The sequence below is a fragment of the Sphaerodactylus townsendi genome, linkage group LG01 (assembly GCF_021028975.2).
Source record: "Sphaerodactylus townsendi isolate TG3544 linkage group LG01, MPM_Stown_v2.3, whole genome shotgun sequence".
NCBI classification, from domain to species: domain Eukaryota; kingdom Metazoa; phylum Chordata; class Lepidosauria; order Squamata; family Sphaerodactylidae; genus Sphaerodactylus; species Sphaerodactylus townsendi.
Genome location: NC_059425.1, coordinates 130,264,348 through 130,284,189, shown reverse-complemented (window position 1 = coordinate 130,284,189; position 19,842 = coordinate 130,264,348). Strand labels below are relative to the sequence as shown.

General features: G+C 40.6%; 1 protein-coding gene across 1 annotated transcript in view; it reads left to right on the top strand.

Moving 5' to 3' along the window:
- The first annotated feature begins 828 nt into the window (after nucleotides 1-828).
- FUT9 (fucosyltransferase 9) overlaps nucleotides 829-19,842 on the top strand; it is a 78,636-nt gene continuing 59,622 nt past the window's right edge. The window contains exon 1 of the mRNA XM_048494158.1: nucleotides 829-1,339. Coding sequence (XP_048350115.1) covers nucleotides 1,198-1,339 — 142 coding nt within the window. The 5' untranslated portion in view covers nucleotides 829-1,197. The remainder of the gene's footprint in view (nucleotides 1,340-19,842) is intronic.

The window sequence follows — 19,842 nt, the reverse complement described above, 5'->3', positions numbered from 1 at the left end:
AGTCACACAGGGCAAAGGGAAGAGAAGCACATACTTAATAGATTTTTTAAAAATCAACTATTCTCGAATTAATATTTGCGATTGATAACGTTCCAGATCCCTTGAGATGGCCCGCGCAGCTTCGGAAAAATGTTGTATTAAAATTTCCAACCACAACAAATCTTTCTTCCAGTGTAGGACGTGGGGGGGGGGAGGGGGCACACAGCCTGTACTTGCTCGTTCCTTCGCTTTTCTGGCTGCAGTCAAAAGTTTCACATCGCTACCCCTTTAGAAGTCCGACGCGCTGTGTCGTCCTCTCCCCCCTCTCCCAGTTGCACTGCGCACGTGCACACAAGATGCTTGAACACTCGACTGGGCTGAGCCTCCATGCATTCACTTCTTAAGCGATGGCATTCCTACCGTTCTTCCTGCAGCAAAGAATACCCTCCCCTCCCGCTTTCTACAACTTGCTTGCTCGTACGGTTCTATTGCCTCCTCCTCGCACACGCGTTTCGTTTCCCACGTTACTGGGAACAAAGGCTCTTTGGAGCGAAAGCCGACCCAAATGACGGCTCATTGCTGCAGCGCTGCAAAGGAAAAAAGCTATGTGACACACTCAGGCGGGAGCCTCTCGTTTGTTTGCTTTTGCATAATCCTGATTTCCCTGCCTCTTTTGCAGCTAGTAGCAACGGGGAAAGGGACTCTTTTGGTGTGTGTGTGTCTGCGCGGGGGAACTGCACAAGGGGAGGGGAGGACGGAGACGGGGGCATCTCGCTGCCCTTGTGCTGAACGACCTTCCCAGTCGATTTGAGTTGCGGTGAAGCCTAAAAGAGGGGGGGGGAGGGTGCAGGGCGAAGTGATGAAGGCGAACGGTTCCCTTTGAAGCTAATGGGATCCTGGCTGCCTGCGAACCAAAGAGTCAGCTTGCAGCTCCTCTCCGACGCTTCTTTGGAGGGAAAAAGAGAGAGCACACGCAAGACAACGAGGCAAGACTTGCTGCAGGGGAGGGAGCAGCGCAGGGGCCAGAGCGTGACGCCGGCCAGGTTTTCGGAGCAGCAGAGCAGGAGGCTGCAGGGCGCCCCTTTCACCGCTGCACCCCACAAGCCGCTTCCACCATCGTGGGCTCCCCCATCACCACCGCCACTCCGCTAGCCGAGCGCGTGCGCGAGCCTTTCTTCTATCTCCGCGAGCCTCCTCCAGCCAGCGCCAGCGCCGGGGATGGGCAGCGAGAGCGCGCGCAGGAGCAGCCCGGGCTCTGCTGCTCTCCCCTGCGCCCGCTGGTGCTCCTGCTGCTCTCCTTGCCCTGCTGCCCCCAGGGCGGCGCCCCGGCTGCGCTCCCGCCTTTTTCCGCCAAGGACGGGTGAGTGCGCGAGTAATTCTTTCTCCAAGCACCTGCTTGGACCCTGGAAAGAGACGCGAGGATGAGCTTCTTGCTGGCTCTCCTGGAGAAATGGGTGGGTGCGGGGGCTGTCGAATGGAAGGAGTGAATTGGCTTTGCTGCCCTGGGGAAAGGCGCCTGACTCTGCCTCAGAGAGGCTCCCCCTTCCTCGCACTGGGTGCTACTTTGGAGGGGGAGAAGAGGGAGGGGGCCTCCTTTGGCATGATGAGAGAAAAGGCGGCAGGAGCATTCAAGGCTCAGCGCGCTGGAAATCTCCTGAGGGCTGTCCCCGTTTTGTACATTGTCCTGCACGGGTCACATTTGGCTGCCCACTCTTCAAGCATATCCACATTGGCCCCTTCTCCCCAATTCAGCCATTCTTCAGTCCAGATTACCAAAAGTGACCCTTTGGTAACCTTCCCTTCTTCTCCCCCTACAATTCTGTCACTGTTGCTTTCCAAACGCGTTGTAACTTTTTGAAAGATTCTTTCATTTTTTTAAAAGGGTGGTGGGGGAATGGAAGCGGGAGGTTTCGCCTTAAGCAGCCACTCATGCCCTTGCAAGCTTCTCCCATTTCCCTCCTCCTCCTCCTTGCCCATACAATGAAGTCTTTAAAGAGATTCCTGGTTGCCCGCTAACATGCTGGGGTTGTGCCAGTACTTATCCGGTGGCGTGCTGGACCATTTCTCTGAACTGAGCAAAGAATCTGATCTATGCAGAAGAAGAGGGCACTGTACACCTGGTTGCCAGTGCTGCTGCAATGAGATTTATTTCTTGTTGGTTACAAGTAAGCTTTTGATTGCTGGAGCGAAGGGTGCAGAAATGATACGGAGGTTAACTTTACAGAACTGAAATGGTACTTAGCAAAATGCCAGCCCTCCCCCATTTTGCTTTCCTTGCATAAGTGAGGAAAGGGGATAAACACAAGGTTGTATTACTGCAATGCTTTTCCTATGGTAGGCTGTAGTATTTTCAGCATCTCAGTAGTTCTCTGTTGAAGGGTTGTTATGACAGCAGCCTTTCTTTCCCCTGCTTCACATCACTGCTTTGTATATAGCATCCTTACTATATTAAGGACATAGATGGTTGAGCTTGCTGCTGAAGTAACTCTGCAATCTTGTCTTTTAAATATGAGCATATTTATGCATCTGAGTGTATGTTTTGTTTCCTTTCTTAGAATATATTGTAATAGCTTCACTGAACTGAAGAAACTAGAGCCAAGAGTTTATGGCTATAAAATATATCATGGTGGTTTCGTTTGGTGCTTTTTTGAAGTTGGAAATATGAAAAATGTTCTTATTTAATAATGGACTGGTATAGTTTTGATTATAAGAAGATTTTTGGATCATGTTATGCATACACACAAAGAACAAACAATACTGGAAATTCATGCAGTGTCCTATTTAGATGCAGATTCCTACTAACATTGTCGGAGGCATTGATTTCTGAGCATGGCAGCAACTTTTCATAACTTCTGGATTGCAGTAATCTAGGTAAAAGTCCAGACTATCAGGTACATGGGTTGTTGTAGAGATAAATCAACCTGTCATTAGTAATGATTATGTCCTTGTGGCTCTGTTTCTCTGTTGCTATGAGAATCTGTAGCTGAAAAGCTTTTACTCCATGTTCTGTATTGTCCCTAAACAATTTGCATAAATATATGTACAGTTTGTGTTTGTGGTTATGTTTAGTGTGAAAAAAATGAGAAGGAGGTTGTGTCTGTGTGCTTTTTTTAAAAAAAGGATGACATTTCTGTAGGAGAATCTGTGAAGAGGGAGCGATAACTAAGAGAGCACTATAATGATCAAGTGCTAATTTAAGAGTTTATTTCTCCTCCCCCACATAAAGTTTTTTGTATATGTTTAACTTGATTTTGTACCTGTGATAAGCTTACTATTGTATATCACACAAGTTTGCTTTGCAGTGGTTAGAAAAGATCTATAAAGTTAAATTGGAGCAAAAAATCAACATGATGAAAAAGGCAACAATTCTATTTATGCAAACCTAAGTGTTTAATATATAGATTGCAATCTATAGAAGAACAAATAAATGTAGTAATCCCTTGGCACTTATAATAAAGACAATAAAATAATTGCTTCTTTGTAGAAACAGGAATCTTTAAGGCTTATAAAAAAAGAAAACCTTATTACAGAAAAGAAAGCCTTTTATTAAAAACAAAATTTATTTAACAGTTGTTATTGTATTGCTAGTAACAGTAAACATCATCTACAGATTTTTTTTTCTTACCCTGGGTTGATCTCGTAGCAGGAATAGATACCATGTAGCCTCAGAAATCTAATCTTGTAGTTTGATCTAAGCACACTGGTTGCCCAAAGAGTCTCAGTACTGATGCTGTTCACATAGCTGAACACTAAAGATCCCCAATAGAACAGAAACTTTTATGAGGCATCAAGAAAAGAAAATCAACAGGATGGAGACAATGAACCAAGTAGCTGGGGGGGGGGGGAGGAATGGAGGCTGGATTATGATGATTTGGATTTGAGATATTTTTTCTCCATCAGAAAAGCTGATGCTGAAAAGCTGATGCTTCTGTGAGAGATATGGTGCTGTGTTTCTTCATCTCCTGACTATGATGAATTGTATTGTAGCATATTAAGGTATGACAGTCTCATAGCTTCAGTGACCTTTTAAGGCTTATTATATTTTCCGAAGGCTTTTGTATTTGGGTACATTGTTTTTTTTAGTTTTCTAAGATGTGAAAGAGTGAGGATGTTGAATACTGCCAATATATGGTTATCACATTTTGTCTTAACAACTTCCTTATGAGCTAAGTTAGATAACACATTTCCCAGACAAACAAGTGAACTTAATGGCTGACTGAACTGTAAAAGCTGGATTTATCAAACATCTTGTGCTGGTTTAGAGAGCTGTGGGTTTTCTGGGCTGTACGGTGGTGTTCCAGTAGCATTTTCTCCTTATGTTTCACCTGATGTTTCGCCTGTATCCTTTGCTGAACATAGCATTTGTTGAATTTTCTTAGTGGGTCTGTAGGTTGTTTGGAGGTTATGTTTCTTCATCAGTTTCCCTATACGATCAGTGATCCCCTGTTTATCTTCATTCCTGTGGTTTGTTCTTGGTCCTGCAGCTCTTCTCTTGGCAGTAGTGGAGTAACTGTTAGCCTGTAGAGCCCAGTTTAGGTGATTCAGTCCGTCTTGAAGGAGGTGGGGTTCACAGATTCTTTTTGTCCCCCATGTCTCTGAGGCTGTCTCTCCCCAATACTCCATCACAACAGCATCATTCATCAGAGAAAGATATTTTGCAAGTGGTAACCTGTGCCTGTGCATGTGTCTTCTCCTCAGTCCAACAACTGCCTGTGTATGGGTCTTCTCCACTGTGGCCCCATCTTGTGGAATGGCCTACCTGAGGAGTTCAGGAAGATGCTGACTCTCCTGGCTTTCCACAGACTGCAAAACTGAATTATTCAAGAGGGCTTTTCTGCTCAGGCAATAGAATGTACTAAAGGCTTCACAAAGTTACTTGGATAAATTACTGGGGACTGTGGTCTGCACTACTGTGTATAGCTTCCTGAGGGTTGGATCCCATTTTATTATTTTTCACCATTAATACCTATACTTTGCCTCAGCCCTGTTGTTTAGACTGCTGGTTGGTTTTGTAACTCAAACCCTAATTCACTGTTAATTGAATGTCCCATCTTGTTGATTGTATTAACTCATTCTCTGTTACCAGCCTTGAGTCCTAGTGAGAAATGCAGTCTACAAATAATGGCCAAACTAGACATTATAGTGTCTACAGGTCCAACCTGTGGACACATGCCATTCGACAAGAGAACTTGGGCCATTTAAAAATGCAGTGAGGACCCAATCCTTATTGAACCTTCAATGTGACAGGGCCAGATTATCTTTCCCCCACCCCACAACCTTTTCAAGTTCTGAAACAGCTGTGGAAACTGTTTCAGCACTTGAAAAGGCATGCGGAAGGAGGAACAAGATTGCCTGGTCCCACTGTACTATGGACCCAACTGGGCTCTGACAGCATTTTTAAATGGTCCATGATCACATATAAAATAGTGGAAGCATCTACGGGTCAAACCTGTGGATGCCATAACATCTAGTTTGCTCTAAGAATAGTTTCAATAAACATAACATTTCAAATCTTAACATATAATTTAGTCCTTTGTCATAGCATAATGAAAAGTATGTACTTAATTTTACTTCAAATTCTTTTAATAATGAAAGTCAGGTTCTCATTAGCATCATTAGTAATGGACATGTATTTTATACAAAATATATTATTTTAAAAATTACTCCTTCAATACTAACCTAGACATAGTTAAAAACAAACCATCATCACCCTCATTAACCGGATTTTCCCTAAAGGCATCACAGCCCTATTTCAACATTGCCTCACTGCAAGCTACTTCCAATTGGATAATGAATTCTATGAACAGAGAGCTGGGGTAGCCATGGGTAGCCCTCTCAGCCCTGTAATAGCAAATTTCTACATGGAACACTTTGAAAAACAAGCCCTGGAAACAGCACTAAAAAAACCCACTATATAGTTCCGTTTTGTGGATGACATGTTCATGATTTGGAGCCATGGAGAAGAAGAACTAAACAAGTTTCTGGGCCATATTAACAATATCCACTCTAATATTGAATTTACTATGGAAAAAGAAAATGAGGGGAAACTACCATTTCTAGATGTCTCAGTCAACCACAAACCGAAACAACAATTGGGCCACACAGTTTACAGAAAACCTACACACACTGATAGATTTCTACATAAAAACTCCAATAATCACCCAGGATAAAAAAGGAGCACAATAAAAACTCTGGTAGATCGTGCAGTAATGTTTGTTCCAACATGGTCTGCTTAACCCCACTGAAAGTGAGGATCATAATGTCCTTTAAGACCTTCACCTTCCCACTTCTGTCTTTCCAGGGTTTATTCTGTTCATTCTTAGCCATTTAAACACATCAGTGAGGAAACAATTTAGGATATCTGCCTCATCACCAGGAGAACTGACTCCATGATTGCTTGAAGCCTGACCTTAAACTTGATTGAAATCTTCATTGAAATGCAGACTGACCTTTGGGCTTACTTTGCCAGTGGCTACTACGTGATGTTTCACTGACATAATTTTGTGATCATTTTTGCTCTGTTAGAAGCAAATCAGAAAGCCAAACAATACCAGTATAAAAAAGATATCACTTAGCAAGCACCACAAGTAGCCAGTTTACACACTGCAGCCACCAAAATAGCAATCCTGCTCACCAGTGCTCAGCTATAGTAGATTAACATGGAATGTGTTGGACAATGTAAAGTGTTCAACAGCCTTCCTCCACAACCTTTCTTCAGATCCTGCACACACACACACAGAGTGGATATACTTCAGCTGAGCCATGGAGCAGCTCATAGAGAAAACTATGAATTCCCCAACAGTACAATGATCAGCAGCTTGCACATGACAACCCTTTCTGTTGAAGAACAATGCAAGGCTAAGAGGGAACAAAGAAATGCTATTCCAATCACAATATCTAGCTATCTCTGAAGTGTAGTAGTTAACAGGAGGTATGAGCAGAAAAGTCATAGATAAAAACTGTACTAATACAATGCAATCAAAAACAGAAGATACAAATTTTAAGCTTTGCTCTGGGATGGAGCAGTATTAGCTCAGTATTAGAAAATTTGCATACAAAAATTTTACCTTCTGCATCTGCAGTGTTTTTAAAAGTAGGTAGCAGATGATGTGGAAGGCCTCTACCTGAGACCTCAAAGAACCACTACTAGTCAGAGTACTGACCATCATGGGCCAGTGATCTGATTCAATATAAAGCCACTTCATTTGAGATATCCTGAAATTATTTCATCAAGGATGTACCTTGAAATTCACGCTGATATGTACAATATTAGATGCAAAAAAAGGAGGGTACAAAACTGGACCTTAAACCGCCCACTAAATAAAACAAATTTCTAAACCTAAAACCAGAGCAGTACATTGAAATATGTTAAAGGTAGACCCTTTGTAGCTTCCAATAAGCTCAGCCGCTGGACTGAGCCCCAGTCATTCCCTTCCAGACCCATGCATAAAACAGCAAGTACAGTCATATAGCTCCTTCAAAATGTCTAAATCGGGTATTATCTATTTCAGTCCTTAGAAGCCACTTTCCATATGGACTGTATCATAATAAAGCATGATCAGGTTGCAAGAGAGCCCTGATTCAATCTGTGGCAATGGTCTCCCATGAAAAACAACAACTTGCTTACCTGATGCACTGGAGTAATGTAGCCAGGGACCAATCCAGGTAATTGTTTGATGTACTCCTGCTTCAAGATATTTTCATTTTGCCCAGCCCCTTCATGCCTCCTCCACAATCAATTGCCAGTGCATGCTGGCTTTTTACCTAGCACAACTTTCAATTGAGCTCCCATTCTATTCATATTATTGAAAATGTTGTATATGGCTGAGGTATAAAAGTTTTCCACTGTTCCCCAGAATTTCTTAATTTTTCCATTAGCAAAATTGAGAAAGTCCTCTGAGTTTTCTATTCCATACATTTGAAACTAGTTAAATATTCTGTAAGACAAAGTTTTTCTCACTTAAAAAGAGAACATACTTAATAGGAGGTTTTTTTTACTTTGTTTGTACATTCTCCCCCCAAATTCCCAGCTTTTTCACTGGAAAAATTGAAGAAAGTTCTCAGATTTCTTGATGCTTACATATCGAATATGAAAAGGCTTGTCTTAAAGAGAATTGTCCTTGTTTTAAAAGATCAAATATTTTATAATACTTTTTTCAGTGTTCCCTTAATTTTCCAACTTTTCCATTGAAAAATGTGAAAACAAAGCCTTAGAAAAAAGAGGAAAAAGTCCCCTTCCATAATTGTTCCAGTCCCCCCCCCACCCCGCCTTCACATCTATAGTCATATGCATTTGGAGCATATTATTGCCGATGTGAATATTGACAGGCTGACTGATTGCTTGAGGGGAAATATTGGGAAAATGCTGAGTAAAAAAATAACAGATGGAACAGACAGAGCAGTAATTGGGTATTAGTTAAGTGAATGATTGGTACTGTTAGCTGGACGCTTCTATGTGGGCCTGCAAAGCTTCCTTCTCTTCCAGTGATAGTGTTCATGAAAAGTATAGTGGTGCCTCCTGCAACCTATTGGAGGAGGTAGTGTCATTAATGCAAGATTCACCCATCTTACCTGAAGAATTTCATTTGGAACCTGTCTCCAGCTGCTATTGTTTCATGACTGGCTGCTATCTCAAAACAAGTCATGATTGTTTTATCCAAAGTAGCTGTGCTCGCTCATCACTTTTATTAGGAAATGGGGAGAGATTACCTATTTTAGGGATTTATGACTATCAAAAAGATTCTGCATAAAGAACACTTGTGCAGTGTGTTGAGCACGGGATGTTTGTTCAATGAACACATTTTTCTTAAATTACAAGAGCCAGAAATAAGACCTACCCCAAAAATAAGCCCTAGCATGATTTTTCAGGATTTTTGGAGGATGCTTGAAATATAAGCCCTACTCCAAAAATAAGCCCTAGTTACAGATTCCCTGGTGCAGTTGATCTGGGGGTGCAAAATCATGGAAAAAAGAAGACATCCCCTGAAAATAAGCCTTAATGCATCTTTTGGAGCAAAAATTAATATGAGACCCTGTCTTATTTCCGGGGAAACAGATAATGAGGCACTCTCTGACTAGTGTGTTTGAGTGTTCAGCACATTCATCTTTTTTGTTTGGATGCATAAGGGAGATGGATAGAGGAGGTCCATGTTCTATACTACAGTTGCACTCTTCCTAGTGGACCTGTCCTCTGTTGTTTACCTATGTGGGGTACTGTGTCAATCCAGTCTCAGTTACTGGAAATGAGATTACTGTAGAAATAAAAAAAATTCTGGAAATGTCAAAGAGATTAAAAATATTTTTTTCTTTTTAGTTGGGAAAACTGTAAACATATGTAGCATTTTCTCTCTCATGACCCCTACACTTATTGTACTGCTGTAAAAACATAACAATCATCAATTTATTTTTCAGAATATAAAATTATACTCTTTGCTCTATTTGTGGAATTTAAAAACATAAAAGCCTTAGTTTGCTACAAGCAAAATTAAAAATTTTGTTGTAAGCAAAAGAATATGTATGATTTTGATAAAATTAATGTAAAATAATCACAATAGAACTATCAGCATAATTTGACTAACTTTATAACCCTGGAAACCTGGAACTCTGGAATAGTGTACAATCATACAATTTATATTATTCTGTGGACAAAATAAGTAGCTTTTAAATACTATATTTACTTAAAAGAAAGATGACTCAGATTGTAAGATGATCTCCTGAAAATATTATACCCAAAATACAGCCTTTCATGTGAGTAAAATACAAACATATAAATGACCTTGAAAATACTGGCTTAGTTTTTACTGTCAGAAAGATTTTTATGAGATGAGACTAATTTCTTTACTTTGTGGTGCAGCCACAGATGCTCTCCAAAAGACTATCCAGTTTTCTGGAAACATATATTTGGGGCTACAACAGCAGAGCAGAGGTGTAGCTGGGCCAAACTGTGTCCAGTGCGCAGTGTGTTTTTCCACCCCCCATGGCCCCCCACAGCACCCCCTCCCCCACGGCATCCCTCCCACTCGCCCCTTCCCACACTTACCTTAGTTCCTTTTCTTTTCTTTTTAGTAATTTTTCAGGCTGAAAAAAGCAGCCTCTTCACAGTTCAGGCTAAAAACTGCCTGAGGAACTATACTTCCCAGGAGACCTTGTGAGCCCCAAGGTCTCCTGGGAACTTTAGTTCCTCAGACCATTTTTGAGCCTGAACTGTAAATAGGCTGCTTTTTTTCAGCCTGAAAAAGAACTAGAAAAAGAAAAGGAACTAAGGTAAATGTGGCAAGCAGGGTGCACTGCGGGGGGTGCGCAAGGGGTCTCAAGGAAAAGGGGAGGGGTCAGGAGTGATTTTCCACCCCCCAGGCGTGTGCCTGGTGGGCAACGCACCCCCCTATCCCCTTGCCGCTCCGCCACTGCAGCAGAGGATAAATGAGTAAGTCATGCTGCACTGACAGAAATCCTTCTTTTACCAAAAGTGTTCCATGATATCCAACCCACACTGGAATTATAATTATCTAATTCTGTAGATTGTCTTACATAAGTATTTTCATCTAATGTATTTTGAGCTCATAAAACAATATTTCAAAATAGAAAATATATTATTTGAAGTTTTTTTTCAGTGCTCTACTTTTTTCATTCTTCTATTGAAAAAAATGCCCTCTGTCAAAATATTTCCATGTTTTCCCCTGGGCCTTCACATCTTTGTGTTTTTGGTTGGTTTTCCGTAGTTGCGCTCCTGAGGTCAAGTTTCTGTAAGGTTTCCCAGGAACTAAATTCAGTAACATGCCATTCCTCCTTAGTGTGCTCCTACTTCTTAAGGCATTGGCTTCAGATTTATGTAAGTTAATGTGGTGTATTTTGCTATAGAAATTGTGGTTTTTTTGCAGGAGCAAATAGACTTTTGATAATTTGCCATGAATGGCTGCTGAATTAGTTGGAATCCTGTTTCTGATATGGCAATGAGCATATGAGAGACACATTAATCAAATCAATATTGTTGGTTATTCCACTGACACTGTAGGGTATGTAATATCACCTCTGTTGTTGGTGTAATATTACCTCATCATCAGGATGGGATAGATCTCTCAGCTAGCACATGATTGTGGCTAAGTTCTGTTTCTCCTTCAACAACCCTCTTACTCCACTTCTTTTTGCCTTTTATGCTAGCTGTACACTGTCAGCAAAGTGATTACACCAGCATTGGTATTGCCAGCACAATGGTAAATTGTGGCAGCATAATTCACTAACGCCAACGTAATACCTTCTAGACTTGCATAAAGGATTTGGTAGCAATTCTGCCTCTCCCCATTTAAGGTAATTTGAATAAATTTAATATTTTCATCCAAAATTTGCATTAAAATATGTGATGCACTCTTATTTTGTTGGTTAATTAAAACAAGACAATTCAAGAATAGCATCATTTAAAATCAACCCCCACAGATTTCCATGGGTTATGTACAGATAATTTTGCAGTACAATACTAAACGTAATTGAAATGAATGGGCTTAGACTGGATTAACTCTATTTAGGATTGCGTTGTTGTCATTTTTTTTCTACTCCTGGTCTTTGTAGTTTTAAAATTTACTTGAACACACTTCTGGCCAACCAGTTTCACAGAGAAAATAATTCACCTCTTTGAAAAATGCAGTGAGACTGAATAATTTAGAACCTGCATTATACCACTGTAGCAACCTAACTTTCACTTAAAATGCTTTCCAAAGTCTAAAATAGAACAAAATGTGACATAAATACATGACATTGTTACAGGGTTTTTTTTGTTTTGTTGGTGTTAATGAAGGCTAATTTATATTGTTGCTTTCTTGACAAGACAGGATCTAGTACACTGGATTAAATGTGTACTTAAAATGTGATTTATATTTCATGTTGGAAAGAGAGGTTTATCTTGCATAAATTAAATGTTGCAGAGGGAAGAGGAACCTGTCAAATCAATTTTAGTAGTAGGGAGAACTGTAGGTGCACATTGACATATGAACAGTTCCTGGGGACATGGAACAAAGTATGCTTCTTTTCCTTTCCCTTGGTGTTAATTCATTTATACTGCTCACTTTGGGAGATATCACTAAATTCTTGAATAACATTGTCCTCCTGAACAGATACATTTTTAATATGTTTAATATGTTTTATGGTTTCACCTGTGTATGTGCACAAAATTGCAACACTTTTCTATTATTTAGTGACTTCATTTATAGTCTACAGTGCAACACTCTTACATTACAAATCACACGATACCCCAGTTGAAACTCTCTTTACTAAAAAGCTCAATCACATTCCTAAATGCTACCAATTCCCCATACAAAAACCTTGCTGTCCCAAAGCTTTCTGAACTCAACCAATAAGCACATGAGTGGATTGCATTAAGTTATCTTTACTGAATAGACAAAGGAAGTGGTAGTACAGAAACTACTGTGAACTTTGATGGGTTATAATGGGGAAGGGGGAATTTGAACATAGGAAATATTGAGACTAGCATTTTCACAGCAGAGTTAGAGCAAGGAGTCTTAGGCTGTTTCTGCACAGGCAGCTCTTGCACAGCAGCTGTAGTAGCCAGCTGGGATTACTGGAATCCCAGAGGCAGAAGGAGCACAGTTCACAGCTGAGGATCCCCCTACCTGAGAATCCACCCCACCCGAGAATCCACATCCCCAAGAATTCCTCCTGACCCGAGAATCTACCCACCTATCTGCATGGCATGACAGCCACCTATTAGGGTAATCCCTCTTATGGTGACTGCCTGGGGAATCCACAATAATGGTGGAGGAAAAGTGGTGGGGATTGAACACTCCTGCTTACCGTAGTTCACACAGGCAAGCAGGAAGCATTTGCAACCCATGTATAAAGAAAAAAACTTGCCAAATTAGCAAGTTTAATTAAACCTGGGTTCTGGCCACTAAAACGGTTAGCAGCATTTTGGGCCGAGTTCTGTGGGAACTCCCCACCTGCAAATGCTTTTATAAAGGCCTCAAACCATTTTAATTGGCCTGTGCAGAATTGGCCTGAGACAAACTATTTTATTGCTGGAGCACAGAACTATTAAGACAGGAAGAACTCCACTGGTGTTCCTGTTTTTAGCTAGGGATTGAAGGAGTATACATTGCTGGTCCTTTGAGAGGACAGTAGTATGATTTAAGAGCCCTCCGGGGGTGGGTGGTATAAAAGTTGAAGAAATAAATAGAAAGAAAGAAAGAAAGAAAGAAAGAAAGAAAGAAAGAAAGAAAGAAAGAAAGAAAGAAAGAAAGAAAGAAAGAAAGAAAGAAAGAAAGAAAGAAAGAAAGAAAAAGAGTATTACAGGTTGAGGGAGTGGATCATTAGCTTCTTGGGAAGAGCTGCCTGAGGGGAAGAGTAGTTTTGTTCTTGACTGGTCTTGCTATACCCTTTTCAGGATAAAGATGACACAGGGTTTAAGCATTCATCCACCCATTTCCCAGACCATCTTTGTTATATAATGCTCTGCTTGGGTCCCAGTGCCTTGGGAACAGAACTAGGTAAGCATCAGGACCCAAACAGAACATCCTAGAACAAAGGAGGTCCAAGAAATTGCGGATGAATTCTCAAATCTGGTGTCATTTACATCCTGAAAAGGGAAAAGGATATAGGTGAGTCTTGGGTAGCAGTGTAAATAACATTGGCCGTTTCCGCACGGCCCCCCAGGCGCCCCCACGCCGGCAAGAATTCTGCCGGCGTGGGGGCGGAGGCCGTTCACACGCAAGCGTGCGGGCGGCCTCAGGAGAGGCCGGCGGACGACAAGTGGCTCCAGGGGTCGGAGGACAGTGAGGGAGGGGCTTTGGAGGCCAGCAGGCCGACGACGGGGACAAGGTGAGTGGGAAAGGGAAGGGAAACAGCGTGTTCCCGGCGGTGCTGTTCGCACCGCGCCGCCGGGAAGACACTGTTCCCTCAAAAACAACCCTTTAAAGGGTTGTTTTTTAGGGCGGCCTGACGCCGCCCTGAGGGAGGGGAAGGGCAGCCAGGTCAGCGCTGCTGCGTTTCAGCAGCGCCGCCTGTGCGAACGGCGGCCTGGGGGCGGCGTTTTTACCGCCCCCAGGCTGCCGTTTTTGGCCCATGCGGAAACAGCCATTGTTAACAAGCTTAGAAGCTGGGATATTGTGTTTGTATTGAATGTGAAGTCAATTTCAGATCCCTGTCTGAGGGGCATTGTAATTATGGTTACACAGAACCCCTCAGAACAGAATCTGAAACTGGTATATTAACTATGGTTAGTCTTAACCTCACATTACATTCAAACACAATATCCCAACTTCTTGGCTTGGGAGTAAGTTGTAAGTTTGGATGTTCACTGATTATGGGGAAATCCTGTAATTGATTAACCATAGTTTGCAGTTAAGTCTGAACCTCCACCTATTGACTGAAAGGGACTTCCCAGTTCATGATGTTAAATCTTACTTCAGAGTGTGTAGTTTTTAAATGTTTTTTACAGTTTTAAGCTGATGATAAAGATAGCAATAAAAATAGCTTTCTAAAGTTGATTTCTGTGAATTTTGGTAATGCTGTGTTGCAAATTTTTGTGGTAGGTTTTGAAACAGTTCTGAAGAGCCAAATAGAAGAAGAAAGCATCTATGGAAGGAAGTAGGACTGCTTCATATTAACACAACTATATTAGCAAAAAGTGTCAGTAAAGTCTGTAAAGTGTGTGTGTGTTTAATTTTTTATAACTAGCACGTATAAAGGAACGAAGGGTGAATCTTTCTCATGCCTACCAAATACATTCATCAGACTGATGAATAACTGAACCTATTTCCCACAGGCACAACATGGATACATCCACAATTTTTCAGTAATCTGAGGGAAAACCTCAGTCATGGTGGAATCTTTAAGCCTATTTTAGAGAAACCTGTACCCTAACAATTTCCGACAGAAGAATGAGAGGATAGGAATATAGAAATACGATATTTGGTCAATTTATTTGCTAACTGCTTCTAGCCTCTTGAGAAAGGTAAAATATTGTGACGGTTAAGTGTGGAGGGATGGATGGTATGTGAAACATTTTAAAATTCTGCTGCTTGAACTGTATGTTTCTTATTTGTGTGATTTTAAAGATTTCCTTTTGATAAGTATAACAAAAATTGAAAAATAAAGAGCATTTCTTATCTGTGAGGAAATTGTGTTAAACCAGCACTGGCATAGATGCCACTTTCACTGGCATAAGGGGCATTTATGCCAGCAGCAAGGAGTGGTGCAGAAGCACCATACAGGGGCACCAGTGCAGCTATGACAGGGGCACAACTCTAGTGCAGGAGCTTGCACTGACACCAAAGGGGACATTTCTGAGGGCAGCATCAGCATTAGTTGATTTTCAGGCCATGAATGTCCCCAGTTTGCCAGCATGAACTTATGCCAGTAAAAATGGTGGTGCAGCCCATGGCATTGCATTCAGCACTTTCACAGAGGTAGGGGAGCATTGCTGTTGAGTTGATGGCCTTGGCGCAGTAAGCCTATTGGAAAACAGCATGGCTGCACTGTGACTGTGCCGTCCCCAGCCACAGTGCAGCTACTACTGTTCCCCCTGGATTGCACTACCCAAAAATGAAGAGCCTCTAATTTTTCATGCAGCAAACTTTAAAGACCATTGATGTACTTTACTTTTTTACAGTTTTATGTTTTTTCTTTGTGTGATTAGCCAAGGATAATATTATGTGTTGCTGAGTTTCTGAGATCCAGTAATAATAGTACTATGGTAGAGTAGCAGGAATGACAATGTTCTTTCTCTCATAATGCGAGCAGGTAGTATGAGCAGCCCTAGATTTAGGACTGAAAACCACCAGGTAGATCCATGAGATCTCCTGAAATTACAGCTGATGTCCAGACTACAGAGATTATGCTGGAGAGAATGTCTGCTTTGTATCAGCAACCTCTTGTCAGCACTTAGAAATAATACATGATTTGAAGTTAGATAGGTCTTCATGTGGATCATTATGTGAAATTAAAAGAACCATAATTTCTCAATTTTCTCATTCTGTAGTGTATATAGAAATATCTTCGTATAGTGATCTGATTTAATGGAGAAACCTCACATCTGCCACCATACTTGCACACCTGAAAAACATATGCTACTCAAGATAGAACCTTGAATGATCAATAGTTGCTAAGTGTGAGAGAGTCTTGGCAGGGGAGTGGGGGGGGGAAGAGTCTGATTGCAGTGGATATTCTTCACCATTACCTCTTCTTCATACCTAACAGATAAGTCCTGTGATTAGTGGATAAGCCAGAACGATAGAACAAAAGCTTTTTCCTGAAAGCTTTTGAAAAATATGAGGTTTATCTCAGCAAATGTATGGTATTTGTTTCCTTCATAACAAAAATACCTTGGTTATCATTCTGAATTGACTCCATGACATCATCACATAAGCAAATATGATCGGTTACATTGATATTGTCATGCTGACTCCATAATCTCCTGTGACTGGCTACATAATCCCCAATTAGATATCCAGAAAAAGGAAATGATGGAGGTTTTTTTTTAGGGGAGATGGAGTACATAATCATAAAACAGTGTTTGACTGGGCAGCAAACAGACTACATATTGGAATGGAAAAGGTAGGTATTTGTGTGTTCAGAGACATTTCTTTTCAACTAAAAATGTGCCTGTTATACAAAAAGAAGCAGTTCAGCAGTGAACAACAGAATCTTTCCAAGTTGTGAAGAATGTAATTCAGAATTTCCCCACAATTATTTATTTATTTATCTATTTATAAATATTTGTACCCCACCTCATACCAGTATCTTTAGGTAGCTTACACATGCTAACATCAATTAAAAAACAGTAAAGCATCATAAATAAAATATAACAATTAAAACAACAGCTGTAGTGAGGGTTTCTATGAGGTATTTTACTTATTTATTTGCAATGTATTCTATTTTATTTACAATTAATTTACAATTTTTATTTACAATGGCTAAGATGGGAAGATGTGTTAAAATGCTTTTGCTGTAGCAGGCTATTCAATGCTTCAGAGTTCTTTTTAGAGCACAACAAATAATAGTGTGTGTAGAGTCTACTCCTATATTCATATTCCTATAGAGTGGAGTCAGTATGTACACAATTGTCATGAGGTCATATGAGAGTAAGGTACTATCACCACTATGGGATTGTTGCCAATGATTCATCTGTTTGTCTTGAATATTCATAGATTGTTCTGAGACTACAGAAGTTAATTTGAGTAGTGGAAAACCTCTGAGTATTGTGGTAGATAATTAACTTCTGTTATGGAAATTTGAGGTGCCTGTGGGACCTCAGAGTAACAGCAATATAGTGAGATATATGAAAAACTTATTTATGTAAATTCCTTTTGTATGTACGTTATTGGCTTCATAATTATCCTTATACATAATTCACAATGATGAACCGCCTCCAGTCTGTGCACAGGACTCACTCCTGCATGCCCATTGGTGGAAAGGCTGTTCTTCCAACATTCCACCCACTGCCCCAACTCAGGAGCAAGCTGGTAGGTCAGCACTGGGTTGCTGTGCACTGCCTCACCAGACCGTTCCAACCCTCCCCACTCCCTTGGCCACCCTTTCCCAGGCCCCAAACAGCCACTTGGCTGGCAGGAAGTGCCAGGTTGCTGTGCTCTACTTCCCCAGCCCAACCCTCCCTACTCCTTCACCCACCCTCTCCCAGACCAGGCCAAGCCTCCCCATTCTACCATCCCCCACCCAAGCCTCCCCATTCCATCCTTCAATCCCTTGTTTGTCCTCCCTCACCCTTATATATATTTTACCCCAAGTCACAAATGACTTATGGCAACCCCACAGGGATTTCAAGGAAAGAGATGTTCAGAGGTGGGGTGTGTGTGTGTGTGTGTGTGTGTATAGTAGTTACATTCGAGTTTTAGTCATTAGGAAAAGGGTTCCACACAGAGATGGTAGACCTATGGATTGTCTAGCCCAATCTGTTAATAAACTGGAGATTAGGTTTCTTTCTGAACAATTTCACAGAAAGAGATTACTTATCCTTTGCAATGAGATCATTTCATTTCTGAATACTTGTTACTGCAAACTATTTACAATGTTCAACATAAATATAGCTCCTTTTATTTTAACATCATCATATTCTTCCCTGGATGGATTTTTTCTTTTCTTATTTTTCTTTTATTTATTTTAATATCACATTTTAATCCAAGAAGTTCAAGGAGGTATATACCAGCTAATTCCAACAACACTTTTGGGTGGGTTAGGCTAAGAGGAATGACTTGCCCAAAGCCTCCTAGTTCTTGGTTAAGCAGGAGTTTGAACTCCTGGCTTCTTGTGACATCCTTTTTAGATATTTGAGAATTGTTAACAAGTCTCCTTAAACTTAGGTTTAAAAATTATTTACTGTCTTCAATCTTTCCCCAGGTGAATCAAAATGTGTTACAGTCTAAACCTACTGGGAACAGGAGCTCTGTAATTGCCATGTGTGTTTCCCTTCTGTATAGTCTCCTAGGGCATACCAGAGCTTCAACCTTCTCTTTTTTATTAATATTATTTATTTTGATACATATAAACAGAAAGATTAGATAAGAATAAAGGGGGGGGGGAGAGAATTTACAACCATATCCAATTACATTCCAAGACCAAGAAAAATATATACATATAATATATTAAACAGTGACATAAGAAGCATTAAACTATAAGTGATAAGAGTAATGAACAGTAAAAGATAATATAACAATGAGCACAAAAATGATTACAGCGTTTACCTTCTCAAGTTATCCTTTAACAGCTTAGGAAACCATAATTTTGTTCCCTGTTTACTTCTGCAGATCTCTTTGCAATAGAATAACTTTTTAAATCACTAAATGGCTTTTTATTTCTCCAAACAATTAGTGGTTATTATAGGTGAATGGCTATATTAAAAATTAAATAAAAAAACCCACATTAGAGGAAATCTGTTGATTTAGAGCAACATTTTTTGTTTAAAAGTCTGTTTTCTGACAGCATCTGTTTTCTGAGAAAACTGCTGGCAACTTACATTGTCATAGAAATCATAGCAAACAAAAACATTAAGAACAATAATAATCAGTTTTCAGCTCTCTCTTGAGGGCAGAAATCCTCTGCATAAAAAGTGACATTTTAATAGTTGGTGGAAAAGAATTTTAACATGATTTCTTGCTTGCTAAATTGAAAAGTACCACAATTAAATTTGGTCTGAAGTCTTCAGAACAATTGTTAATAGTTGATCTGAGATTATGAGTAATTCTGTTTCATCCAATCAGTGAGATAAATATGGTGATTTGTATAGATGTAGAGAACTGAATGAATGAGGTCAGTACAGTTCATAGTTGAGGATAAGACTTCTCAATTGCAGTGTAGTTTGAAATGGGGAGGACATTAAATACTATGTGGCGTAAATCATTGGGAAAAATCTCCAGTTTATAAAAAGAAAATATGTAATCAAATGGATATATGAGTTAACAGACAAAAATGGAACAGAAATACTTTAATATATATTTAATTCATTGGGCAACCTTAGAACATAAAAGAAGCCATGCTGAATCAGATCAAGGCCCTTCAAGTCCATCAATCTGTTCACACAGTGGTCAACCAGATACCTCTAGGAAGTCCACAAACAACATAACTGCAGCAGCAGCTGTTCCACAGCACCTAACAGGCAAGCTCCTCTGATACTGGACAGAACAGGTATGCATTGTGACTACTATCTGTTTTGACTAATAGCCATGGATAGCCCTATCCTCCATGAACATGTCCACTCCCCTTGGGCAGCCCAATCCACAGGACTCCAGCAGCCATGACTGCTGTGCTACTGCAGCCCCTCAGAAGTATTTCCAGGTAGCATGGGGTGCGGGCAAATGCGCTGGCATGGCTCTGGCCACACCCAGATGCCATTTCAGCTCCCCA